General features: G+C 42.1%; 2 protein-coding genes across 6 annotated transcripts in view; one reads left to right on the top strand and one right to left on the bottom strand.

Annotated features, from left to right (window-relative positions):
• LOC110533619 (protein FAM222B) overlaps positions 1–11,375 on the bottom strand; it is a 60,296-nt gene extending 48,921 nt beyond the window's left edge. Inside the window, exon 1 of one of the 2 annotated variants that reach the window (XM_021618019.2) lies at positions 11,265–11,375. The gene's annotated coding sequence lies outside the window, so the exon portion shown is untranslated. Of the gene's footprint in view, positions 1–1,729; positions 1,857–11,264 lie in introns of those variants that run through there. The other variant, XM_021618018.2, reaches the window with a different exon arrangement.
• Positions 10,700–27,334, top strand: LOC110533621 (GTPase Era, mitochondrial). Of its 4 annotated transcripts, XM_021618023.2 has the most exons (10): positions 10,700–10,954; positions 11,326–11,539; positions 11,690–11,817; positions 17,069–17,115; positions 17,207–17,268; positions 17,475–17,587; positions 17,775–18,098; positions 18,271–18,489; positions 20,909–20,989; positions 24,096–27,334. In XM_021618023.2, the coding sequence occupies exons 1-8, from the start codon at positions 10,931–10,933 to the stop codon at positions 18,337–18,339; spliced, it is 981 nt and encodes a 326-aa protein (XP_021473698.2). In that variant the 5' UTR covers positions 10,700–10,930; the 3' UTR covers positions 18,340–18,489; positions 20,909–20,989; positions 24,096–27,334. The 4 variants fall into 4 exon arrangements, 3 of the variants coding, with proteins under 3 accessions (XP_021473698.2, XP_036845929.1, XP_036845928.1); XM_036990034.1 differs by lacking the exons at positions 10,700–10,954; positions 11,326–11,539; positions 17,069–17,115 and having other exon boundaries at positions 11,694–11,817; XM_036990033.1 differs by lacking the exons at positions 10,700–10,954; positions 11,326–11,539; positions 11,690–11,817; positions 17,069–17,115 and adding an exon at positions 12,483–12,932.
• Positions 27,335–27,829: the final 495 nt, after the last annotated feature.

The following is a 27,829-nucleotide window of genomic DNA, read 5'->3' as shown; positions in this document are numbered from 1 at the left end:
GCTAACCCATCTATACTCCGGGCTGCGGCTACCCCCTCCTCCATATACATGGATATGTGCAATTGGTTTACTCATCAACCCGGAATTCACATTTCGATTCATGCCAATTGGATCTCGTTCGAATAGGAAGCCTCAGCCAGTCTGACCAATCAAACAGCTTTCTGCAAAGTAAAAAGCCAGATGCATGAGGTCGAGCTTTTGTTACCTTGCCAAACCTGTCACTGGTTTGTGCAAGTTAAACACTAATAATACCCTGATGTGTAGAGGGACAACTAAATGCTGGATTGTCGAGAGAGATTATATTCATGCTAAACTGTGAGACAGTCACAATACTGAGTGTCTGTCTATGAAAATGAGGAACAGTAGCCCTATCAGAAAAAAATACCTGCTAAAATGATAACAGTTTCTGACATCACATCCAAACCACTCCTTGACTGTCAGATCAATCTGAATATGGTGGCATTGACACATCCGACCCCCGTCTTGTTTTGTTCTTGCCACTGTTAGCTATGTCAGGTGCTTCTCCAGTCTCTCTCAGCCTCCACCTCATAGAGACAGACCGAACATAGAAATTATTAACCCTTTTATCTTTTTTTATATATTTAACTAGGCAAGTCAGTTAAGAACAAATTCTAATTTACAATGGCTGCCTGCCCCGGCCAAACCTGGACAACGCTGGGCCAATTGTACACCACACTATCTGATTCTCAATCACGGCCGGAGGTGTGACGCCTCTTGCAATGAGATGCAGTGTCTTAGACCACTGTGCCACTCTGGAGCCCTTGCATGGCTACTGGATGATTCAGTCCTATCAAAGCAGCACAGCAATTGGGCAACACACTGCATAACTTTACTGTAAGCACAACAAATTCGACCTGGCCCACCCACCAGCAGCAGCAGGCTGTCCAAATGCAGAAAGTTGGCAATCAATTAATTATCCATCTCCCCAGAGAAGAACACACCCGCTATTCGCCCCTGGCTGAGATGACAATATTTTGAGGTGGTGGTAGGCTTGTAAACTACATAGTTGACTCTTTATTCAGTGAACTGAAAATCAACCTTTGTGTAATTCAAAACAATTAGCTAGTTAATGCCACAATAAAGAAAATATAATGTTCATATTCTAACAAATTGATTATAGTCGATAACTACAGTACATTAGCTAGCTAAATGTTCGACAAAATGGTTAGGTAAAATAATGTATAGCGAATTAATTTGAGGATAAAGAAATCCGTTATAATCCGTTCAATTATAATAGATTTAGCATCAACATTAGACGAGATAAAATGCTGGCTAGTTGACACATTCAGTAGAGAAAACTGAAGTATCGAACGTAATGCCAAAATTCAGCTACCACTAACCTTGAATTAAGAGTTATTTAAACAAGGGAATAACGTTTAATCAAATTTTTGTAAGTGCAATATCGATAGCCAGCTTGTTCGCTTGCCCAAGATGTACTCTTAAAGGATCCTACTGTATAGTTTTACAACTTAAGGTCCAATGACTCGTATGTGTAATGGACCCGAGAGTCATGATCAAGGGCTAGCTTGTTAGCATGCTAACTCGTAGCTAGCTACCTGGATAGCAGGCTAACTAATGAAACACAAAGCTAGCAGCTTGTTAGCTAACGTTGACTCCTTTGTTGCCGTCTCTGCTTTGCACACATTTACGACAAGTAATCATCTTCCAGCGTGATGAACTAAATCAGATATTAGGTAGAAATACTTACTCTCCATGTACCTCCTCAAAAGGCATTGCTTAAAACATCGCCATGGTTTAAAATTCAAATAGAGATTTGTTTTGCTATTTGTTGTTACTCTGCGTTGCCGAATCACTGCTGCTGCTGTCTGCGGCAGAAACTTCCAACGCATGCGCAGGATTTCTCAGCACCGAGCCAAGTCGGTCTTCTTGACTGAAGTTTTCCCCTAAGACCAGTTTGGTTCATTTTCCTAAATAATGATTAAGGTTTTCATAAGGTTAGGCATAGCTGGTCATAGAACTGTGGTCGGTGACAACGTTTAACCGGGCAAAGTCCCAAGAAAAGAATGAGAGAAATATCATCGATTAATAAACTCATTAAATGCATTGCTCTACATAATAACATTTCCAGAATTGAATTGATATCCTTCATTACTGTGACAATAACAAAGGTGGTGATCATTATCATATTGATGGCGATATTGAATGCATAACATATTGGTGCACAATATATGTTAAATAAAAAATAAATAAAAATATGACCGGGCAAAAGTTTAATATTAATATTACAAATATTTTTATATTTCTACATTTGCAAGACTAGAAAACAGTTCATTGCTTATCACAGTAATTCAAAGTGTGTATATGTACACATAATCCAGTGTCCACTTCATTCACCTCCCTAAAATATAGCCGGGGACTATAATTCAGGCTAATTTAAATCCGTTTTACCTCATTTCTACCAGCGTGTCACATGCGCAACCGGCTTCATCAAAAAGTGCATTGACGACATTGTCCTCACAGTGACCGTACGTACATATCCCATCCAGAAGCCATGGATTACAGACAACATCCGTACCGAGCTAAATGCTAGAGCTACTGCTTTCAAGGAGCGGGAGACTAATCCTTATAAGAAATCCCACTATGGCCTCAGATGAACCATCAAACAGGTAAAGCGTCAATACAGGACTAAGATTGAATCCTACTACACCGGCTCTGACGCTCGTCGGATGTGGCAGGGCTTTAAAACTATTACAGACTACAAAGGGAAACCTAGCCGCGAGCTGCCCAGTGACGCAAGCCTACCAGATGAGCTAAATGTCTTTTATGCTCGCTTCGAGGCAAGAAACACTGATGCATGCATGAGAGCACCAGCTGTTCAGAATGACTGTGTGATCACGATATCCATAGCCAATGTGAGCAAGACCTTTAAACAGGTCAACATTCACAAAGCCGTGGGGCCAAACATATTACCAGGGCGTGTACTCAAAGCATGCCCGACCAACTGGCAAGTGTCTTCACTGACATTTTTACCCTCTCCCTGACCGAGTCTGTAATACCTACATGTTTCAAACAGACCACCATAGTCCCTGTGCCCAAGAAAGCGAAGGTAACCTGCCTAAATGATTACCGCCCCGTAAAGTGCTTTGAAAGGCTGGTCATGGCTCACATCAACAGCATCCTCCCGGATACCGTAGACCCATTCCAATTCGCATACTGCTCCAACAGATCCACAGATGACGCAATCTAAAATTGCACTCCACACTGCCCTTTCCCACCTGGACAAAAGGAACACCTATGTGAGAATGCTGTTCATTGACTACAGCTAAGTGTTCAACACCATAGTGCCCACAAAGCTCATCACTAAGCTAAGGACCCTGGGACTAAACACCTCCCTCTGCAACTGGATCCTGGACTTCCTGACGGCCCGCCCCCCAGGTGGTAAGTGTAGGCAACAACACATCTGCCACGATGATCCTCAACACTGAGGCCCCTCCTGTACTCCCTGTTCACCCACAACTGCGTGGCCAAGCCCGACTCCAATACCATCATTAAGTTTGCTGACGACACAGTGGTAGGCCTGATTACCGACATCGATGAGACAGCCTATAGGAAGGAGGTCAGAGACCTGGCAGTGTGGTACCAGGACAACAACCTCTCAATGTGACCAAGACAAAGGAGCTGATTGTGGACTTAAGGAAAAAGAGGGCCGAACAGGCCCCATTAACATCGACAGGGCTGAAGTGGAGGGGTTCGAGAGTTTCACGTTCCTTGGTGTCCACATCACCAACATACTATCATGGTTCAAACACACCAAGACAGTTGTGAAAAGAACACAACAACACCTTTACCCCCTCAGGAGACTGAAATTATTTGGCATGGGTCCCCAGATCCTCAAAAAGTTCCACAGCTGCACCATCGGGAGCATCTTGACCGGTTGCATCACGGCAAGCGGTACCGGAGCACCAAGTCTAGGACCAAAAGGCTCCTTAACAACTTCTACCCCCCAAGCCATAAGACTGCTGAACATTTAATCTAATGTCCACCCAGACTATTTACATTGACTCCCCCCTCCTTTGTTTTTACACTGCTGCTACTCTCTGTATATTATCTATACATAGTCACTTTACAAATTACCTTGACTAACCTGTACCCCCACAGCACATTGACTCCGTACCGTAAATATTTTCTTAACTCTATTTCTTCAACTGCATTATTGGTTAAGGGCTTGTAAGTAAGCATTTCACGGTAATTACCTGTTGTATTCGGCGCATGTGACAAATAACATTTGATTTGATTGACTTGATTTGAGTATAGATACTATTTTGAGGCTTGAGGAAAATGACAGTCATACATTGAGATAATGTTGTCGTGACGTTGTATTAGTTAATGTGACGACTGTTGCTTATCGAATGATTACAAGTTTCAAATTGTGTGATTAACTGAATCAAGCAATTATTAACTCATTAGCCTGGGGCACCATGGGAAAACTAGTTTTTATTGAGTTTCTATTTCCCAAATTAACTCAAACAATATCAGAATATCGATTTTACAACAGCCGCTAATTAACCAGTTGCCTCTACCAATCTCGTTCTGAACGTCGTATAGCCCGTGAATCTGCACGGACCCGGGTCTCACCAATGAATTCGTACCACACCAATCTTAGTTTAATATTTATTTACTAAAAAGCTAAAAATATGATTAGACAAAATACATTATAGACTATAACACGATAGCGCGTGTTACCCACAATGGGGATTTCAAAAGAGAGAGAAAAAATAAAGTACACGAGAAATATACATCAATATATTCTTTTTTTCTATTTTTTATTTTTTTGAATTTTAGCCCTTTTTCTCCCCAATTTCGTATCCAATTGTTGTAGTAGCTACTATCTTGTCTCATCGCTACAACACGAAGGTTGAAAGTCATGCGTCCTCCGATACACAACCAACCAAGCCACTGCTTCTTTAACACAGCGCACATCCAACCCGGAAGCCAGCCGCACCAATGCGCCGGAGGAAACACTGTGCACCTGGCCACCTTGGTTAGCGTACACTGCGCCCAGCCCGCCACAGGAGTCGCTGGTGCGCGATGAGACAAGGACACCCCTACCGACCAAGCCCTCCCTAACCCGGGCGACGCTAGGCCAATTGTGCGTCGCTCCACGGACCACCCGGTCGCGGCCGGTTACGACAGAGCCTGGCACAGCTGGCGCTGCAGTACAGCGCCCTTAACCACTGCGCCACCCGGGAGGCCCCAGCTATGCTATTCTAACCCTAGCCTTGCCCCAAAGTGCCGCTCTTATGGGTCAGAATATAATGATGTAATTACGTGGGGATAATCTCCGAGGATTCTCTGCATGGACCGTTCAGCTGTTCGATGACGCACTTCTCCTGCGCACCTCCCTGCTCGTCCTCCCGATGTCAGTGTCCTTTTGGCTGAGGAGTCTGTTCCCTCACCCTTTGCTCTGGAAGGGGTCTTCTGAGGACAGATGGCTCTGTAGCTCAGAGCTCACAGCATAGGAATGAAACCCTTTAGATACCACGGTTCGATGGGAGATGGAGGCTAGGTGGTTTGACTTGAATTTACCCGCTTAGACACAGATACTCATCCGTAGCTTGGGTAGAAAATTTCTTTGTCCTCAAACTTGCGTTGCGTTCTGGGTTCGTTGACTTTTTAGACCTTGCTGCAGCTGGGGTCACGTAGTCTCCCTGTAAATTCTATACTCACAGGTTTTATACCCTTGGGTCAGAAGTGGGCGTAACCGCCTTTAGGGCAATTCTCTGGGCGTACCAAGTTAATGAGGCAAGGTCTAGATTTTATTCAAATCTAATTTTAGACAACTAATTTAACATTTCATCTTCCCCAAAACATTCTCTTTGATTTGGATATTTTCCATACAACGTACAATGTATAAACATCAAACATATACTAGGAAAACTCTTCACATTACAATGTTTTCGTAATAACGTCATCTATTAACCTTTAATAACAAAACAAAAATGACATACATTTTCATATTCCATCTATCGTCATGACCACCATTGTGGCTGACGGAAACCATTGTTCCAAAGTCCCTTTATTTCATGTTTAATGTTCTGAGGCTGGTTCTCCATAGTAACAGGACAAAGGAATTTGTCAGTGGCCTGAGATTTACCAGGGGCGTGAGGGATCATAAAACCCCCCACATCTTCAGACCCCTAGATCTCTCCTCCTCTGTTGGGGTTGAGAGATAATCTGTAGGGTTGTGGTCTCCTGTAAAATGACCTGGTCAGGACAGTCATGATAATGTACTATATCATTCCCTTATATTATAGTATATACCATGTCTGCATGCCAGGTATTTAGAAGCAGGTAATTATATATCTGTGAGACAGGAATGAATATATCTTTGCTGGGAAAAATACAAAACAAGTTACAAACAGGTAGGCAAAGTTTAAAAAAATATATCTTAAAATGGTGATTTGAATCAGCAATACTACTGTACCATGAATGATAATATGATATACAGTTGAAGACGGAAGTTTACATACATTTAGGTTGGAGTCATTAAAACTCGTTTTTCAACCACTCCACAACTTTCTTGTTAACAAACTATAGTTTTGGCAAGTCGGTTAGGACATCTACTTTGTGCATGACACAAGTACTTTTTCCATCAATTGTTTACAGACAGATTATTTCACTTATAATTCATGGTATCACAATTCCAGTGGGTCAGAAGTTTACATACACTAAGTTGACTGTGCCTTTAAACAACATGGACAATTCCAGAAAATTATGTCATGCCTTTAGAAGCTTCTGATAGGCTAATTGACATCATTTGAGTCAATTGGAGGTACCACGTTCATCTGTACAAACAATAATAGTACACAAGTATAAACACCACGGGGCCACACAGCCGTCATACCGCTCAGGAAGGAGACGCGTTCTGTCTCCTAGAGAAGAACGTACTTTGGTGCAAAAAGTGCAAATCAATCCCAGAACAACAGAAAAGGACCTTGTGAAGATGCTGGAGGAAACAGGTACAAAAGTATCTATATCCACAGTAAAACGAGTCCTATATCGACATAATCTGAAAGGCCGCTCAGCTAGGAAGAAGCCACTGCTCCAAAACCGCCATAAAAAAGCCAGACTATGGTTTGCAACTGCACATGGGGACAAAGATTGTACTTTTTCGAGAAATGTCCTCTGGTCTGATGAAATAAAAATATAACTGTTTGGCATCATTATGTTTGGAGGACAAAGGGGGAGGCTTGCAAGCCGAAGAACACCATCCCAAATGTGATGTTGTGTTGTGGGGGTGCTTTGCTGCAGGAGGGACTTGTGCACTTCACAAAATAGATGGCATCATGAGGGAGGAAAATTATGTGGCTATATTGAAGCAACATCTCAAAACATCAGTGAGGAAGTTAAAGCTTGGTCGCAAATGGGTCTTCCAAATGGACAATGACCCCAAGCATACTTCCAAAGTTGTGGCAAAATGGCTTAAGGACAACAAAGTCAAGGTATTGGAGTGGCCATCACAAAGCTCTGACCTCAATCCCATAGAAAATGTGTGGGCAGAACTGAAAAAGCGTGTGCGAGCAAGGAGGCCTACAAACCTGACTCAGTTACACCAGCTCTGTCAGGAGGAATGGGCCAAAGTTCACCTAACTTATTGTGGGAAGATTGTGGAAGGCTACCTGAAACATTTGACCCAAGTTAAACAATTTAAAGGCAATGCTACCAAATACTAATTGAGTGAATGTAAACTTCTGACCCACTGGGAATGTGATGAAAGAAATAAAAGCTGAAATAAATCATTCTCTCTACTATTATTTTCACATTTTTAAAATAAAGTGGTGATCCTAACTGACCTAAGACAGGGAATGTTTACTAGGATTAAATGTCAGGAATTGTGAATAACTGAGTTTAAATGTATCTGGCGAAGGTGTATGTAATCTTCCGACTTCAACTGTAACTGATTGAGACATCATTTGTCATTATACAATACATGGAAATTACTTGGTTATCATCGCGACCAGACCATTACAATGACCCAAGACAAATCCTGCCTGGCCTGCAAGTGTTACTGCACCCAAATCCCAACATGAAGTGAGGGGGGCAGGGGGAGAGCTCTGTCTGAAAGCCCAATCACAGTGACTTCATCTGGGGATGGGAAAGTAACAGCACAGCAGTGGGCACATCAGGCCATAATACAAAGTTAATGACGCAGAATGGTGTCTTTTCTCCTGCCCCAGAATAATGTCAATACAGGATGTTTAGGAAAGCTGTACCTAATTACGCTTTTTAAATTCACCGCCGACATGATTGATGATTTCAAAGGGAGGCATAATCGATCCACTTTACAGACAAGTCATATTGATTGCAAGTCTAGATTGTCATTGGAGAGAGAGAGAAAAAGTTAGTCAGAGGGACTCTACAATCAGAGAATCTTTGTGACCTGGTGGGTGTTTCTTAAAAAGCATTTTGATGAAGGCCTTATAGAGGATGTGGCAGCTGTGCAGCTGCTGTATTGTGTTACTGACTGCAATCATCTGTAATGGATTGGTGAATGCTCGGTTGCATTGGCAAACCCTGCCTGCCTTCTCCCACAGCTATCTCTTGACGTGCTCATGTCTCATGCTTATTATTTCATAAACTTTGTTATTCCTCGCCAGCAGCAAGGTTGACAGCATCACTCTAGCAGCTGCCTGTTAAGGCACATCTAGTTAGTCTGACTGCTATAGGAGATGCTGGGTAAATTTGACGTGACAGGAGTTACTTTCTGCCTGGAGTCAACATAGATGAGCAAGAGGAATGGAATTCACTGTATGTTTTGGGGGATGTTACTGGCTTCATTGTTACTGACAATTAAGAAACATTACTGCTATCAAACATCACAGATGCAAGATAGAGAATAGAATGAATTGGAAATTAACCAGATCAGAGAAGAGATCTTCTATGACAGTATTCCATTTCCACTTGACAAGGGCACTTTAAATGGCAACATGGGCTCTACAATAATTTATGATTAAATGGTTTGCAGGCACAGCCATTTTGTTCTTTTTGGAGAGAGCCCTTTCCCTTTTTGAAGGCCAATGTTAATGCAGTCATAGAAAGAACTCTGATGCACTCCCACGTGAAATGGCCATGTGAGGAAAGCCCTGAGGGAGCAAAGGCCTTGAATAAATGTGTGCATGTGTGCGTGTGTGTGTGTGTGTGTGTGTGTGTGTGTGTGTGTGTGTGTGTGTGTGTGTGTGTGTGTGTGTGTGTGTGTGTGTGTGTGTGTGTGTGCATGAGTTTTTGAAAGCTCGTGAGAGAGAGCTCAGTTCCAACATACTGATCCTCAAATATCCTTCAGTTTCTAGTTCCACTGAAAGTCTGTCTATTCCACAGTGAGTGTCTGCTAAAGGCTATGTTTTTGTTGCTCCCTCTTTTTCTGCACAACTTTTAGAGTTGGATGACGACAGATTGTGAGCTACCTGATATCCTACATCATCCTCCCCAGTGGAGGTGTTTGTTACATCCTGAGGGAGTCCTGGAAGACTAACAAGCAGACGGCATATTTGATGGACTATGAGGAAAACATCTGCTCTCTCTTGCTTTATTTGCGAGGAAGGAGACTGAAAACAACATAATAAAATAGAACAAATCAATCGATCAACTACATATGCACTCCCTTATCCTTAAATTAACCTTAGAGCAGACTTATAATGTATGATCAGATCCAATTTTTGTCAAGTTCTTGTTGTGAATTAGTAAGTAAGGACATTTAGGCACCGTTGCTGCGTATTCCTCAGGATAACATGTTGCTAAAGCCCAGGGTGTTTCGACTGCAGTGTTTTCCAAAACTGTGGTGCATGTGGGTACCCCCGGGGATAAACAAGTCAGCGCCAAGGGGTACGTAAAATAGCCTACGGGGACTGACAATCTGTAATGGCAGACTTGTCTGTTGCTTATTTTTCATGTATATTATTAAACCATTTTTCTCAGTGTGATGATCCATAGGCCTATTTCATAAAAAAAAGCTAAAGTTAATTTACTTTCAGTTGAGTATTAACAATGTTTGTACCATGTTTTGTGCTGCTACCATGTTGTTTTGCTACCGTGTTGTTGTCATGTTGTGTTGCTACCATGCTGTGTTGTCATGTGTTGCTGCCTTGCTACGTTGTTGTCTTAGGTCTATCTTTATGTAGTGTTGTGTTGTCTCTCTTGTCGTGATGTGTGTTTTTTCCTATAGGAGGTCTTTTGCCTTTTGGTAGGCCGTCATTGTAAATAAGAATTGGTTCTTTACTGACTTGCCTAGTTAAATAATGGTTAAATAAAAAATAAATACATTTGCCAGAGATAAGCAGCAAAGAGATTGCTATTATGGCCAATAGCAATGACTTAGAAGACACATTATTTATCATGGATGTAATGCAGAGAGCTGGTAGTTGCTCCTTCTCAGGTGCAGCACTTTACAGTTTTAAAATCCCTCTCAAACTGAAGACAGCTTTAAATTGTTTGTGATGTGTCAGCTATTGATTGCATATTTCTACATGATGTGGTTTTCTATAATGTGATCCAACATTCAGTGGTTCCATTGGGTTTGAGACTGAGAGTATTTGACAGGAGATGGCATCAGAAGTCAAGCAATAAAGATCAATGGCGTTTCCTCCTCTTGTTCGCTAGGGGGCGGTAAAGCCAATAGTTCGCCACAACACCCAAGCAGAACCTCTTCCACAGACAAAACCACTCTTTTGTTTATCCATCATGGCTGCCCCCCTAAGTGCAATATGAACGTAAACAATCATGCCATGAAGTAACCTTGCGTTTCGGATAGTGTCACCGAAATATGTTGGAATTTAATCGATAACTCGGCAAGATAAGTTTATATCAAAAATGGCTTTCCGTGTGAGCATCTCGATTTTCCGAAAATCTGTATATTTTCCGAGAGTTTCTTTCAACATATCTGCGCCACTGTTAAATGTGTCACAGTTTCTCCGAACGGGTCAGTCATCTTCTACCTTATCTGTTTAGCTTTCTCTCAAATTAATAAGCGATCATATAAATGTAATAGCTTTTCCACCAACCAGAAATATATTTTATTTTGTCTGAAATAATACATTAAATGGAATGGTTCTACAATAATGAGATTTTCTTGACAGCCATGCCTTATCCAGCTAGCTATTTATTTCATGTTGAGGAAATAACTCCATTGATGTCAGGTTACATACATTTCATTTAGCTATAATTATAATATATATTTTTATCTGATTCCTACGACATTGTAAACTAGGCACAGCCGTTGCATCAGTTACCTGGCAGGGATACGCAGTGATGATGATATTCTCGATGTCTCTTTCTGTTGCTTTGGTTTAGGATGGGCTGCCCGTTGTCCAGGGACCAATAATGGACAGGGTTTTCGCTTCACCCCCGCCTGTTTTATTACATCGGATGCGTTTTTGGGCAGACTGGCGAAAGGCAAAGCGGCAGAGACAGATGACAGTCTTTATCACTATCCAGCCTCAGTTCCGCCGAACAGCGTTAATCTGCTGCTGCTTCGGAAAACAAAAGAGGGTTACCTCCGGGCATGGTAGTACAGTTGCTCTGTATGTAAATGCTGCGCACTGAATGTGCAGACTATAGTATGAATATTATTATGTTCCTGAATTCTGTAGATCTGTTTTATGTACCTCATATTTTACTCATATTTCTGATGTCAACCCCTAAACTCTTGTTTCAGCTAAGCAAATATCATGGCTGGTGAAGGATCCAGATCAACCAGAGAAATCAAAGGTTTTAAGAGTGGCCATGATTGGTTCCCCAAATTATGGCAAGTCCACACTGTCCAACCAACTGCTTGGCAGAAAGGTAGTTCACTTTACTGTACTGGCCAGTTTCTTCAGTTTAAGCTATAAACATCATGGCATCAGTCAGCATGGAGTTTATTTTCCATTAACACCAGTTTCTTTGAACATGATCTCTTATAGGTGTTTGTTGTTTCCAAGAAAGTGCATACCACACCGGCCCGTGCCCTCGATGTTCTCACAGTAGATGACACAAGTGAGAATCACCTCTCAGACCATGCATTGCATTGAGCATAGCAGACATTTGGCAATTGTTCATTATTTGATCAGTGCTGTGTTACATTATGTACAGTATCTGTCCAATATACAAACTTTATATTTATTAGATAACCACACTTATACAGTTGAAATCAGAAGTTTACATACACTTAGGTTGGAGTCACTTCTTCGGGATAGGGGGCAGCATTTTCACTTTTGGATAAATAGCATGCCCAATTTCAACTTCCTGCTACTCATCCCCAGAATATAAGATATGCATATTATTAGTAGATTTGGATAGAAAACACTCTGAAGTTTCTAAAACTGTTTGAATCATGTCTGTGAGTATAACAGAACTTATGTAGCAGGAAAAATCCAGAGGACAAACCATTCAGATTTTTGTTTGTTTTGAAGTCACTGTCTATTCAATGAGTTTTCATTGGGAAACTAGATTTCTAAGGGACTTGTTTGCAGTTCCTACTGCTTCCACTAGATGTCACCAGTCTTTAGAAATTGGTTGAGGTTATTACTTTGTGTAATGAAGAAGTACGGCCATCTTGAATGAGTGTCACGTTATGTGTACTGTTTGATAGTTGTGCAAGACCAGAAAGGTAGCGTTAGTTTGTTGTCTTCCTGTATTGAACACAGATAGTCCCGTCTACAATTTGATCGATTATTAACGTTTAAAAATACCGAAAGTTGTATTACAAAAGTACTTTGAAATGTTTTGGCAAAGTTTACAGGTAACTTTTGAGATATTTTGTAGTGACGTTGCGCACATTGGAACCTGTGTTTTTCTGGATCAACCGCGCCAAATAAATGGACATTTTGGATATATATCAACGGAATTAACCGAACAAAAGGATAATTTGTGATGTTTATGGGACATATTGGAGTGCCAACAAAAGAAGCTCGTCAAAGGTAAGGCATGATTTATATTTTATTTCTACGTTTTGTGTAGTGCCTGCAGGGTTGAAATATGCTATTCTCTCTTTGTTTACTGTTGTGCAATCATCAGAAAATAGCATCTTATGCTTTCGCCGAAAAGCCTTTTTGAAATCTGATATGTTGGCTGGATTCACAACGAGTGTAGCTTTAATTTGGTATCTTACATGTGTGATTTAATGAAAGTTAGATTTTTATAGTATTTTATTTGAATTTGGCGCAAGCGTCCCGCCTATCCCAGAGAGGTTAAATTTGTTCATGAGTGCGCCACTGGAGCGAGACCTTTTCTTTCTCTCTTGTATTGAAAAGTTTACCGTCCGGTTGAAATATTAGCGATTATTTACTGTAAAAACAACCTGAGGATTGATTACAAAAAACATTTGACATGTTTCTACGAACTTTACGGATACTATTTGGAATTTTCGTCTGCCCGTCGGGACCTGCACGAGCCTGTGGATTACTAAACAAAACACGCCAACTAAATGGAGGATTTTGGATATAAAGAGAATCTTTATGGAACAAAACAAACATTTATTGTGTAACTGGGAGTCTCGTGAGTGCAAACATAACGATGCACTTGTGATTTCATGAAAATTAAATATTTGTAGTAATTTAATTTGAATTTGGCGCTCTGCAATTCACCGGACGTTGACGAAAATGATCCCGCTAAAGGGATCGGTGCTCCAAGAGGTTTTAAAACTCGTTTTTCAACCACTCCACAAATGTCTTGTAAACAAACTAGTTTTTATTTTTTTAATTTTTTATTTTTACCCCTTTTTCTCCCAAATTTCGTGGTATCCAATTGTTTAGTAGCTACTATCTTGTCTCATCGCTACAACTCCCGTACGGGCTCGGGAGAGATGAAGGTTGAAATCAAATTTTATTTGTCACATACACATGGTTAGCAGATGTTAATGCGAGTGTAGCGAAATGCTTGTGCTTCTAGTTCCGACAATGCAGTAATAACAAGTAATCTAACTAACAATTCCAAAACTACTGTCTTGTACACAGTGTAAGGGGATAAAGAATATGTACATAAGGATATATGAATGAGTGATGGTACAGAGCAGCATAGGCAAGATACAGTAGATGGTATCGAGTACAGTATGTACAAATGAGATGAGTATGTAAACAAGTGGCATAGTTTAAAGTGGCTAGTGATACATGTATTACATAAGGATACAGTCGATGATATAGAGTACAGTATATACGTATGCATATGAGATGAATAATGTAGGGTAAGTAACATTATATAAGGTAGCATTGTTTAAAGTGGCTAGTGATATATTTACATCATTTCCCATCAATTCCCATTATTAAAGTGGCTGGAGTTGAGTCAGTGTCAGTGTGTTGGCAGCAGCCACTCAGTGTTAGTGGTGGCTGTTTAACAGTCTGATGGCCTTGAGATAGAAGCTGTTTTTCAGTCTCTCGGTCCCAGCTTTGATGCACCTGTACTGACCTCGCCTTCTGGATGATAGCGGGGTGAACAGGCAGTGGCTCGGGTGGTTGATGTCCTTGATGATCTTTATGGCCTTCCTGTGACATCGGGTGGTGTAGGTGTCCTGGAGGGCAGGTAGTTTGCCCCCGGTGATGCGTTGTGCAGACCTCACTACCCTCTGGAGAGCCTTACGGTTGAGGGCGGTGCAGTTGCCATACCAGGCGGTGATACAGCCCGCCAGGATGCTCTCGATTGTGCATCTGTAGAAGTTTGTGAGTGCTTTTGGTGACAAGCCGAATTTCTTCAGCCTCCTGAGGTTGAAGAGGCGCTGCTGCGCCTTCTTCACGATGCTGTCTGTGTGAGTGGACCAATTCAGTTTGTCTGTGATGTGTATGCCGAGGAACTTAAAGCTTGCTACCCTCTCCACTACTGTTCCATCGATGTGGATAGGGGGGTGTTCCCTCTGCTGTTTCCTGAAGTCCACAATCATCTCCTTAGTTTTGTTGACATTGAGTGTGAGGTTATTTTCCTGACACCACACTCCGAGGGCCCTCACCTCCTCCCTGTAGGCCGTCTCGTCGTTGTTGGTAATCAAGCCTACCACTGTTGTGTCGTCCGCAAACTTGATGATTGAGTTGGAGGCGTGCGTGGCCACGCAGTCGTGGGTGAACAGGGAGTACAGGAGAGGGCTCAGAAGGCACCCTTGTGGGGCCCCAGTGTTGAGGATCAGCGGGGAGGAGATGTTGTTGCCTACCCTCACCACCTGGGGGCGGCCCGTCAGGAAGTCCAGTACCCAGTTGCACAGGGCGGGGTCGAGACCCAGGGTCTCGAGCTTGATGACGAAAGTCATGCGTCCTCCGATACACAACCCACCAAGCCACACTGCGTCTTAACACAGCGCACATCCAAACCAGAAGCCAGCCTCACCAATGTGTCGGATGAAACACTGTGCACCTGGCAACCTTGGTTAACGCGCACTGCGCCCGGCCCGCCACAGGAGTCGCTGGTGTGCGATGAGACAAGGTAATCCCTACCGGCCAAACCCTCCCTAACTCGGACGACGCTAGGCCAATTGTGCGTCGCCCCACGGACCTCCCGGTCGCGGCAGAGCCTGAGCACGAACCCATAGTCTCTGGTGTCACAGCTGGCGCTGTAGTACAGCGCCCTTAATAACCACTGCACCACCCGGGAGGCCAACAAACTAGTTTTTGCAAGTTGGTTAGGACATCTACAGTGGGGCAAAAAAGTATTTAGTCAGCCACCAATTGTGCAAGTTCTCCCACTTAAAAAGATGAGAGAGGCCTGTAATTTTCATCATAGGTACACTTCAACTATGACAGACAAAATTAGAGAGAAAAAATTCAGAAAATCACATTGTAGGATTTTTTATGAATTTATTTGCAAATTATGGTGGAAAATAAGTATTTGGTCAATAACAAAAGTTTATCTCAATACTTTGTTATATACCCTTTGTTGGCAATGACAGAGGCCAAACGTTTTCTGTAAGTCTTCACAAGGTTTTCACACACTGTTGCTGGTATTTTGGCCCATTCCTCCATGCAGATCTCCTCTAGAGCAGTGATGTTTTGGGGCTGTTGCTGGTCTGTCATGCTGAAAGACCCAGCCACGTTTTATCTTCAATGCCCTTGCTGATGGAAGGAGGTTTTCACTCAAAATCTCATGATACATTGCCCCATTCATTCTTTCCTTTACACGGATCAGTCGTCCTGGTCCCTTTGCAGAAAAACAGCCCCAAAGCATAATGTTTCCACCCCCATGCTTCACAGTAGGTATGGTGTTCTTTGGATGCAACTCAGCGTTCTTTGTCCTCCAAACACGACGAGTTTTTACCAAAAAGTTCTATTTTGGTTTCATCTGACCATATGACATTCTCCCAATCTTCTTCTGGATCATCCAAATGCTATCTAGCAAACTTCAGACGGGCCTGGACATGTACTGGCTTAAGCAGGGGGACACGTCTGGCACTGCAGGATTTGAGTCCCTGGCGGCGTAGTGTGTTACTGATGGTAGGCTTTGTTACTTTGGTAGATGGCATCATGAGGGAGGACAATTATGTGGATATATTGAAGCAAAATCTCAAGACAAGCTTAGTCTTCCAAATGGACAATGTCCCCAAGCATACTTCCAAAGTTGTGGCAAAATGGCTTAAGGACAACAAAGTCAAGGTATTGGAGGCCATCACAAAGCCCTGACCTCAATCCTATAGAAAATTTGTGGGCAGAACTGAAAAAACTTGTGCAAGCAAGGAAGCCTACAAATCTGACTCAATTACACCAGCTCTGTCAGGAGGAATGGGCCAAAATTCACCCAACTTATTGTGGGAAGCTTGTGGAAGGCTACCTGAAATGTTTGACCCAAGTTAAACAATTTTAAAGGCAATGTTACCAAATACTAATTGAGTGTATGTAAAACATTAACACACTGGGAATGTGATGAAAGAAATAAAAGCTGAAATAAATCATTCTCTCTACTATTATTCTGACATTTCACATTCTTAAAAGAAAGTGGTGATCCTAACTGACCTAAGATAGGGACATTCTACTAGGATAAAATGTCAGGAATTGTGAAAAACTGAGTTTACATGTATTTGGCTGAGGTGTATGTAAACTTCCGACTTCAACTGTACATGTATACTTATACATTCTCTCTCTAGATTTTACTTGACACTCCTGGACTCACTACACCTTCAAAAGTCAAGAGGTGATTTGTTACACCGGTTTCATTACTGTGGTATTGCAGTGCATAAAATGAAATAGGCGAATCTCCAACGGGCTATTTATCTTCTCCACAGGCACCAGCTGGAGAAGTCTCTCCTCGAGGATCCTTGGAATATTGTCAAGGAAGCTGACCGTGGTACTGCACGATTCTTCACTTTTTGCAACTTTTCGGGCACACAGATGATTGCTGCAAGGCTATTGCTTTTCAGACAGTCTAGTCTATGCTTTTTAAACAATATGTGGCCCCACACATTTTGCAATTCCTTTGAAATAAAATAATTTTGGGCAAATGACAATGCACTGCATTGTGTTTAGGTCCTCTTGTTGTTGTTATCTCTTCAGTGGTGATAATGGTGGATGTGTCGGACAAGTGGGCCTGCAACAAGCTAGACTTTGAGGTCCTGAAATGCCTGACCCAGTACCCAGATGTCCCAGCAGTCCTAGTTCTCAATAAGGTACTTCTCTATTTATATAGCAGACACATGCAAACCTCATCCTCTCTCCATGGCCTCATCTTAAATATGCACTGAGGTGAGATTGTGGTTGTCATATGATATAATGCATTATTAGCATGTAATATACTAGGAACTGTCTACTACATATGAATTGTTACATGAACCCTCTACTGTGTGTATGGCACAGGTTGACTCGCTGAAGAGCAAGAGCAGGTTGTTGGAGATTACAGCAGATCTGACATGTGGAGTGGTGAATGTGCGGAAGCTGCAGGTCCGCAGTGTGATCAAGCCCCCCTGGGCTGAGAGGAGGACGGACAGGGAGACCAGGACACCAGGGTCTGGAGATGAGGGCGAGCCAGGTGGTGATGTGGCTCCTCATGAGGGCAGTGAGGCCCAGTCGTGGCTGAGTAAAGAGCAGCTGAGAGCTCTGAAGACCCAACAGGGCAGGGCCCACTTCAAGGATGTCTTCATGCTCTCTGCTGTGGATAGAGAGGATGTGGAGACACTGAAGGTGATGGTAGCTTATGCTCATATACAGACTAGAAGCAAATCTGATACCAAGTAGACAAGTACACTCACTGTGGAATAATTAAAGTTCTTTAAAACCCATGGAAAGCAATTGCGTCTATGTTGATGTGTGACAACTAATATTGCTATTGACATCATGTCTGTCTGTCCTACAGAGGTACCTAGTAGTAGGGTCAAAGCCTGGTTCTTGGCAATACCACAGTGACGTTCTGACTGACTCCTGAGGAGGTCTGCACCAACACTGTCAGAGAGAAAACTACCTGCCCTCCAGGACACCTATACCACCTGATGTCACAGGAAGGCTATAAAGATCATTAAGGACAACAACCACCCGAGCCACTGCCTGTTCACCCCGCTATCATCCAGAATGCGAGGTCAGTACAGGTGCATCAAAGCAGGGACCGAGAGACTGAAAAACAGCTTCTATCTCAAGGCCATCAGACTGTTAAACAGCCACCACTAACATTAAGTGGCTGCTGCCAACACACTGACTCAACTCCAGCCACTTTAATAATGGGAATTGATGGAAAATATATCACTAGCCACTTTAAACAATGCTACTTAATATAATGTTTACATACCCTACATTACTCATCTCATATGTATATGTATATACTGTAATCTGTAATCTACTGCATCTTTATGTAATACATGTATCACTAGCCACTTTAAACTATGCCACCTTGTTTACTCATCTCATATGTACAGTGGGGCAAAAAAGTATTTAGTCATCCACCAATTGTGCAAGTTCTCCCACTTAAAAAGATGAGTGAGGCCTGTAATTTTCATCATAGGTACACTTCAACTATGACAGACAAAATGAGAAAAAAAATCCAGAAAATCACATTGTAGGATTTTTAATGAATTTATTTGCAAATTATGGTGGAAAATAAGTATTTGGTCATTAACAAAAGTTTATCTCAATACTTTGTTATATACCCTTTGTTGGCAATGACAGAGTTCAAACGTTTTCTGTAAGTCTTCACAAGGTTTTCACACACTGTTGCTGGTATTTTGGCCCATTCCTGCATGCAGATCTCCTCTAGAGCAGTGATGTTTTGGGGCTCCAGGACCTTGAAATGCCTCTTACGAAGCCACTCCTTCGTTGCCCGGGCGGTGTGTTTGGGATCATTGTCATGCTGAAAGACCCAGCCACGTTTCAAAATCTCACGATACATGGCCCCATTCATTCTTTCCTTTACACGGATCAGTCGTCCTGGTCCCTTTGCAGTAAAACAGCCTCAAAGCATGATGTTTCCAACCCCATGCTTCACAGTAGGTATGGTGTTCTTTGGATGCAAGCATTCTTTGTCCTCCAAACACAACGAGTTGAGTTTTTACCAAAAAGTTCTATTTTGGTTTCATCTGACCATATGACATTCTCCCAATCTTCTTCTGGATCATCCAAATGCTATCTAGCAAACTTCAGACGGGCCTGGACATGTACTGGCTTAAGCAGGGGGACACGTCTGGCACTGCAGGATTTGAGTCCCTGGCGGCGTAGTGTGTTACTGATGGTAGGCTTTGTTACTTTGGTCCCAGCTCTCTGCAGGTCATTCACTAGGTCCCCCCGTGTGGTTCTGGTATTTTTGCACACCGTTCTTGTGATCATTTTGACCCCATGGGTGAGATCTTGCGTGGAGCCCCAGATCGAGGGAGATTATCAGTGGTCTTGTATGTCTTCCATTTCCCAATAATTGCTCCCACAGTTGATTTCTTCAAACCAAGCTGCTTACCTATTGCAGATTCAGTCTTCCCAGCCTGGTGCAGGTCTACAATTTTGTTTCTGGTGTCCTTTGACAGCTCTTTGGTCTTGGCCATAGTTGAGTTTGGAGTGTGACTGTTTGAGGTTGTGTACAGGTGTCTTTTATACTGATAACAAGTTCAAACAGGTGCCATTAATACAGGTAACGAGTGGAGGACAGAGGAGCCTCTTAAAGAAGAAGTTACAGGCCTGTGAGAGCCAGAAATCTTGCTTGTTTGTAGGTGACCAAATACTTATTTTCCACCATAATTTGCAAATACATTCATTAAAAATCCTACAATGTGATTTTCTGGATTTTTTTCTTCTCATTTTGTCTGTCATAGTTGAAGTGTACCTATGATGAAAATTACAGGCCTCTCTCATCTTTTTAAGTGGTAGAACTTGCACAATTGGTGGCTGACTAAATACTTTTTTGCCCCACTGTATATACTGTACTCGATACCATCTACTGCATCTTGCCTATGCCGTTCTGTACCATCACTCATTCATATATCTTTATGTACATATTCTTTATCCCTTTACACTTGTGTGTATAAGGTAGTAGTTTTGGAATTGTTAGGTTAGATTACTCGTTGGTTATTACTGCATTGTCGGAACTAGAAGCACAAGCATTTCACTACACTCGCATTAACATCTGCTAACCATGTGTATGTGACAAATAAATTTGATTTGATTTGATTTTGAGAAGCTTCTCAAGCCTCTGCCCAATGAAGTGCCCTACACAATGACACAGGTGCCTTGTCATTATGGATGCACGCAGACTTCACAGCCAGACAATACACTGCACTCATATAGCCACATGCAGATGTAGTGCGTGTGCATGTCAACCATTTTAACTGTCAAGAGCTATCTCCTATCCCAGCTTGAGATGTATTGTAGGTCCAGTGTCCAATCACAATGATTTACACTTTAGTCCCTAATATATGATGATTATGTGCCAGACATAAACATTGTAGCACATATAGAGAAATACTCACAGTAGTACTACCATTGAAATTGTATAAACTATTTTTTGCTCTCAATTGCAGTCGATTGACTTGTGGCACGACAGGGGGAATGGAGAGCTGGATATAGCAGTAAAACTGTATGTGAAGAAAGAAAGTCACATGGTAAGTGTGTTGCATTTTTCAGTACTATTTTGAATGTTGATTTAGATACAGTGCCCTCTGTAATTATTGGGACAGTGAAGCATTAAAAATAAAATTAATAATCTTTATACTTCAACATTTTGGATTTGAACTCAAACAATGATTATAAGGTTAAAGTGTTTTCATTCATATCGGGTGAACCATTTAGAAATTACAGCACTTTTTGTACATAGTCCTCTGATTTTAGGGGAGCAAAAGTATTGGGAAAAATTCACATATATGTTTATTAAAGTAGTAAAAAGTTAGGTGAATAATGATGAGTGAGAAAGTTACAGATGCTCAAATTTCATAACCCCCCCCCCCCAAAAAAAATGCTAACATCCCCTGTTATTGTCATGGTGAGAGGTTAGCATGTCTTGGGGGTACAATATTTGTGCTTTCTCACTCATCATTATTTACGATTCATTCAGGATTATCCGTAATCATGGTAGCATCCACATTTATTAACAATAAAAGTGACTCCAAAATGACACACTACATTATTTACCATGCATTTCTATTGGGCACAAACTAATCTGAAACACAACCAAAACAAAGAGCAATGCATCCAACAAATGTGTAGAGTCATTGCGTGCTATGTATATGGGAACAAATACCTACATTTTTACTACTTTAATACACATGTACAGTTGAAGTCGGAAGTTTACATACACCTTAGCCAACTACATTTAAACTCAGTTTTTCACAATTCCTGACATTAAAATCCTAGTAAAAATTCCCTGTCTTAGGTCAGTTAGGATCACTACTTTATTTGAAGAATGTGAAATGGCATAATAATAGTAGAAATAATTATTTATTTCAGCTTTTATTACTTTCATCACATTCCCAGTGAGTCAGAAGTTTACATACACTCAATTAGTATTTGGTAGCTATTTTGCCACAACTTTGGAAGTATGCTTGGGGTCATTGTCCGTTTGGAAGACCCATTTGAGACCAAGCTTTAGCTTCCTCACTGATGTCTTGAGATGTTGCTTCAATATATCCACATAATTGTCCTTCCTCATCATGCCATCTATTTTGTGAAGTGCATCAGTCCCTCCTGTAGCAAAGCACCCACACAACATGATGCTGCCACCCCCATTCTTCACGGTTGGGATGGTGTTCTTCGGCTTGCAAGCCTCCCCCTTTTTCCTCCAAACATAATGATGGTCATTATGGCCAAACTGTTCTATTTTTCTTTCATCAGACCAGAGGACATTTCTCCAAAAAGTACAACCTTTGTCCCCATGTGCAGTTGCAAACCGTAGTCTGGCTTTTTTATGGCGGTTTTAGAGCAGTGGCTTGTTCCTTGCTGAGCGGCCTTTCAGGTTATGTCAATATAGGACTCGTTGTACTGTGGATATAGAGACTTTTGTACCTGTTTCCTCCAGCATCTTCACAAGATCCTATGCTGTTGTTCTGGGATTGATTTGCACTTTTCACACCAAAGTACGTTCATCTCTAGGAGACAGAACGCGTCTCCTTACTGAGCGGTTTGACGGTTGTGTGGTCCCATGGTGTGTATACTTGCATACTATTGTTTGTACAGATGAACGTGGTACATTCAGGAGTTTGGAAATTGCTTCCAAGGATGAACCAGACTTGTGGAGGTCTACAATTTTTTTTCTGAGATCTTGGCTGAATTCTTTTGATTTTACCACGATGACAAGAAAAGAGGCACTGAGTTTGAAGGTTGGCCTTGAAATACATCCACAGGTACACCTCCAATTGACTCAAATTATGTCAATTAGCCTATCAGAAGCTTCTAAAGCCATAACATAATTTTCTGGAATTTTCCAAGCTGTTTAAAGGCACAGTCAACTTAGTCTATGTAAACATCTGACCCACTGGAATTGTGATACAGTGAATTATAACTTAAATAATCTGTCTGTAAACAATTGTTGGAAAAATTACTTGTGTCATGCATAAAGTAGATGGGGGGACTATGTACAAAAAGTGGTGTGATTTATATACGGTATGGATTAAAATATATGGATGAAAAAAAACTCAAATAAAAATGACAGTCTGCCCTTTAACTTCATAATCATTGTTTGGAGTACAGAGCCAAAAGAAGAAAAAATACTTCACTGTCCCAATAATTACGGAGGATGCTGTATATGTCCCCTGTTGTGAAACATGTCAATGACACCCCCACCAACCTAACTACCCAGTTACTAATGAACATGTGAGAAGCCATCAGTGGAAGAAGATAAAGACAAGAAGGAGAGAAGCAACTGGAACTTTCTCGCAGACGGATAGTGGTTCCATGCTCTATGTGTGTGGCCTTTCACACAGGCCTGTCGATGTGTCGACAGATAGTTCATCTGAACCGGCTGTTTTTGACTTCTTCCCCTCCCCCCTTACATCACTATGGTACATTCCCATAGTGATTCTACAGCTTGCTTTTACATGACATCTCTGTCAGGTTTGGAGTCAATTCCATTTCTATTCAGTTAGGAAGTGAACTGAACATTTCAATTTCAGTTCCGAGCAACAAGGGAAATTGGAATAGCAATTTCAATGTGCTTCCTGAATTGACTGAATTGAAATGGAATTGACCCCAACTCTGATCTGTATCCTGTCACAACCATTTCCCCCTAATGTTTAAGAGATGAAGCTGCTCAGCTATGTGTCCTCTGACTGATGATTACATGTGTAGATTAACTGTTTTTTCAGACTCTTTAGCTTCAAGTCACTATACCTGGAGTTCTTTAGCCTGTAATAACTTGTAAATATTTGAGCATACTCCTTTTTAAACCATACTTTTTTCATGTCAGACAGACTGGATGAATGTTAGTCTATATCTGCAGTGGTGCAGCAGTGCTCAGTGATGTAAACTTGATCACTGCACCAGACTACTCTCTAGTTTTCATTCAGTTAAGTGAATGATGACAGAGTTGAAAGTCATTGATTTACTGTATATTTGGTTGTTAGGACCGAGTGAGTATTACAGTATAAATTCTTCTTATCTGCTGTAGTAACTGGGGTCCTCTTGTGGACTTAAAACATTGGCATTATATTGAAATGCATGCTCATATTAATATAATGTATTTCCTTTTCTCTGTTTTTTTATTTCTCCCGGTGACAGAAAATGGTGATTGGCCAGGCTGGTCAGATGGTTGCCAGAGAGGCTGGAGAGGACCTTAGCACTGTGTTCCTCAGGGAGGTCAAGCTGAGGCTCTCGGTGAAGGTGAAGAATTGAAGAGGATTATGGGAAACAGAGTATTGTGATCATCTGGGGCAAACACAGTATTATGGTGGCCTAGTGTGTTGGAAATTAACATTGTTGGACTCTACGGATTCTTTGGACACTATACTCAGTGAAAGATCTGACTGGTTTCTATTGCTTGACTGTGGACAGACCTACAGCTGAACTGTGCTGCTGAGAGCTTGTGAGTGCTCATCGTGAGTCAGCTATTGAGAGTTAATGGAAACACAGAGTGACAGCTCTCTCCCCTTGAACTTGTTCTCAGCCTTTTCTACTGTCACTTCTCTCAAGGGTCATCATACTGTATTCTTGCATAAGCATTGCTCTTGAGTAAAGGATGACTTGTGTAAATTTTTGCATATATTTTCCACAGGTTTGTCTTTCAGAGCTTCTGTAACATAATATCTTGTAATTATAATTTTATCTCTCACCTCTGTTATTTAAATGGATATATTTTGGTGTGTGTGTGGTGAGGAGAACTGTGAAAAGGTTTTTGTTTTATTTAAGGTTACCAGAACCTTCCCCTTGGCAGTAGACCTCTGCCTCACCTGGCCCTGTGATGATTGAACTGGGAGTAGCACAGTCACGTTCTGTCTGTCGAATGTCCCTGTTGTGCTATCCACCCCCTGTCTCTCTCCTCTCACTCTTCTCTCTCTCTGTCAGCTGACAATAGCATTGCTGTCCCCTCAAGCCTTGATTTCATATTTTTCCTCGCTAGCTCTCTTTCTATCTTTCCTTCTTATTCTCGCTCTCAAAGCAAAACCCCTGAGGACTGAATTTTTTCTCTTTAATGGAATTCAAAATAGAGCGCTGACCTGCTGGTAAAATAGAGTGCTGACCTGCTGGTAAAATGGAGTGCTAACCTGCTGGTAAAATAGAGTGCTAACCTGCTGGTAAAATGGAGTGCTAACCTGCTGGTAAAATGGAGTGCTAACCTGCTGGTAAAATAGAGTGCTAACCTGCTGGTAAAATAGAGTGCTAACCTGCTGGTAAAATAGAGTGCTAACCTGCTGGTAAAATAGAGTGCTGACCTGCTGGTAAAATAGAGTGCTGACCTGCTGGTAAAATAGAGTGCTGACCTGCTGGTAAAATAGAGTGCTGACCTGCTGGTAAAATAGAGTGCTGACCTGCTGGTAAAATAGAGCGCTGACCTGCTGGTAAAATGGAGCGCTGACCTGCTGGTAAAATGGAGCGCTGACCTGCTGGTAAAATGGAGCGCTGACCTGCTGGTAAAATGGAGCGCTGACCTGCTGGTAAAATGGAGCGCTGACCTGCTGGTAAAATGGAGCGCTAACCTGCTGGTAAAATGGAGCGCTAACCTGCTGGTAAAATGGAGCGCTAACCTGCTGGTAAAGTAGAGCGCTAACCTGCTGGTAAAATAGAGCGCTAACCTGCTGGTAAAATAGAGCGCTAACCTGCTGGTAAAATAGAGCGCTAACCTGCTGGTAAAATGGAGCGCTGACCTGCAGGTAAAATGGAGCGCTGACCTGCAGGTAAAATGGAGCGCTGACCTGCTGGTAAAATAGAGCGCTGACCTGCTGGTAAAATAGAGCGCTGACCTGCTGGTAAAATAGAGATCTGACCTGCTGGTAAAATAGAGCGCTGACCTGCTGGTAAAATAGAGCGCTGACCTGCTGGTAAAATAGAGCGCTGACCTGCTGGTAAAATAGAGCGCTGACCTGCTGGTAAAATAGAGCGCTGACCTGCTGGTAAAATAGAGCGCTGACCTGCTGGTAAAATAGAGCGCTGACCTGCTGGTAAAATAGAGCGCTGACCTGCTGGTAAAATAGAGCGCTGACCTGCTGGTAAAATAGAGTGCTGACCTGCTGGTAAAATAGAGTGCTGACCTGCTGGTAAAATAGAGTGCTGACCTACTGGTAAAATAGAGTGCTGACCTGCTGGTAAAATAGAGTGCTGACCTGCTGGTAAAATAGAGTGCTGACCTGCTGGTAAAATAGAGTGCTGACCTGCTGGTAAAATAGAGTGCTGACCTGCTGGTAAAATAGAGTGCTGACCTGCTGGTAAAATAGAGTGCTGACCTGCTGGTAAAATAGAGCGCTGACCTGCTGGTAAAATAGAGCGCTGACCTGCTGGTAAAATAGAGCGCTGACCTGCTGGTAAAATGGAGCGCTGACCTGCTGGTAAAATGGAGCGCTGACCTGCTGGTAAAATGGAGCGCTGACCTGCTGGTAAAATGGAGCGCTAACCTGCTGGTAAAATGGAGCGCTAACCTGCTGGTAAAATGGAGCGCTAACCTGCTGGTAAAATGGAGCGCTAACCTGCAGGTAAAATGGAGCGCTAACCTGCTGGTAAAATGGAGCGCTAACCTGCTGGTAAAATGGAGCGCTAACCTGCTGGTAAAATGGAGCGCTAACCTGCTGGTAAAGTAGAGCGCTAACCTGCTGGTAAAATAGAGCGCTAACCTGCTGGTAAAATAGAGCGCTAACCTGCTGGTAAAATGGAGCGCTAACCTGCTGGTAAAATGGAGCGCTAACCTGCAGGTAAAATGGAGCGCTAACCTGCAGGTAAAATGGAGCGCTAACCTGCTGGTAAAATGGAGAGCTAACCTGCTGGTAAAATGGAGTGCTAACCTGCTGGTAAAATGGAGCGCTAACCTGCTAGTAAAATGGAGTGCTAACCTGCAGGTAAAATGGAGCGCTAATCTGCTGGTAAAATGGAGCGCTATCCTGCTGGTAAAATGGAGAGCTAACCTGCTGGTAAAATCAGTCAGATAATGGTAATTTGGTTTATTTCTCCCCCTCCCTGTAAGTTTGCTCTATGGGCTGTCACTATCCAGGCTATCTTGATGAAAAACAAGTGTGTGCCCTGTGGCCTAAAGCAAGGCCAAAGAGAGAGAGCTGATAAAGAGAGGGAGGGCTGGGGTGTCTCAATGAAGAGAGAGTGAGACTGTGAGAAGAAGAGGGGGGAGAGAGAGGGCTGTCTCAGTTCTCTCTGTCTACAGAAACAGCTGCTATCCATTGATTACACTGACAGTTACACTCCTAACAACCGGATGTTTAGTGCAGAATACTAGAGGTAATCTTCAATTAGACAAACCAACTGCTTTTAAAAAGGTGTACACTGCAAGGAGTATATGAAATGATAAATAAAAAACAGAATAATAATATGTATGCTTTCATACAATTTCATATGTGTAACCTGTCAATGCATTGAGGTGGTAACTTTGGTACAGTATTTAACATTCAGAGTGAGATGTACACCAAGATATTGATAGTCATTCTTTGGTTTTTATTTTTAAACATTATTTCACAAGTCAACAAACATCTTACAATATCAAAATCAGCTCTTAAACACAACTTTGGCTCTTGGTATCACTAAGGTGTTGTAATCAAATGCGACTTCTTGCAAGGAAGATGAGACCAGTCCACCAGTTTTAAGTTTCCTTTAATGCAACTCCAGATGACATTGAGAAGCAGCATTAGAACCCTTACCATTACTAAAACTCAGTAATGGTAACGGTTTGAGTGCCACCTTCTAGCTTCCAACCGCCAGCAGCATCCGTCCATGTGTATACTATTGTAGCTATGACATTGAGAGGCGTCAATAGAACCCTTACCATTGCTAAAACTCAGTAATGGTAACGGTTAGATTGC

The sequence above is a fragment of the Oncorhynchus mykiss genome, chromosome 10 (assembly GCF_013265735.2).
Source record: "Oncorhynchus mykiss isolate Arlee chromosome 10, USDA_OmykA_1.1, whole genome shotgun sequence".
Lineage (NCBI taxonomy): Eukaryota > Metazoa > Chordata > Actinopteri > Salmoniformes > Salmonidae > Oncorhynchus > Oncorhynchus mykiss.
The sequence above is the reverse complement of the archived record's forward strand: the minus strand, read 5'-3'. Positions and strand labels throughout refer to the sequence as shown.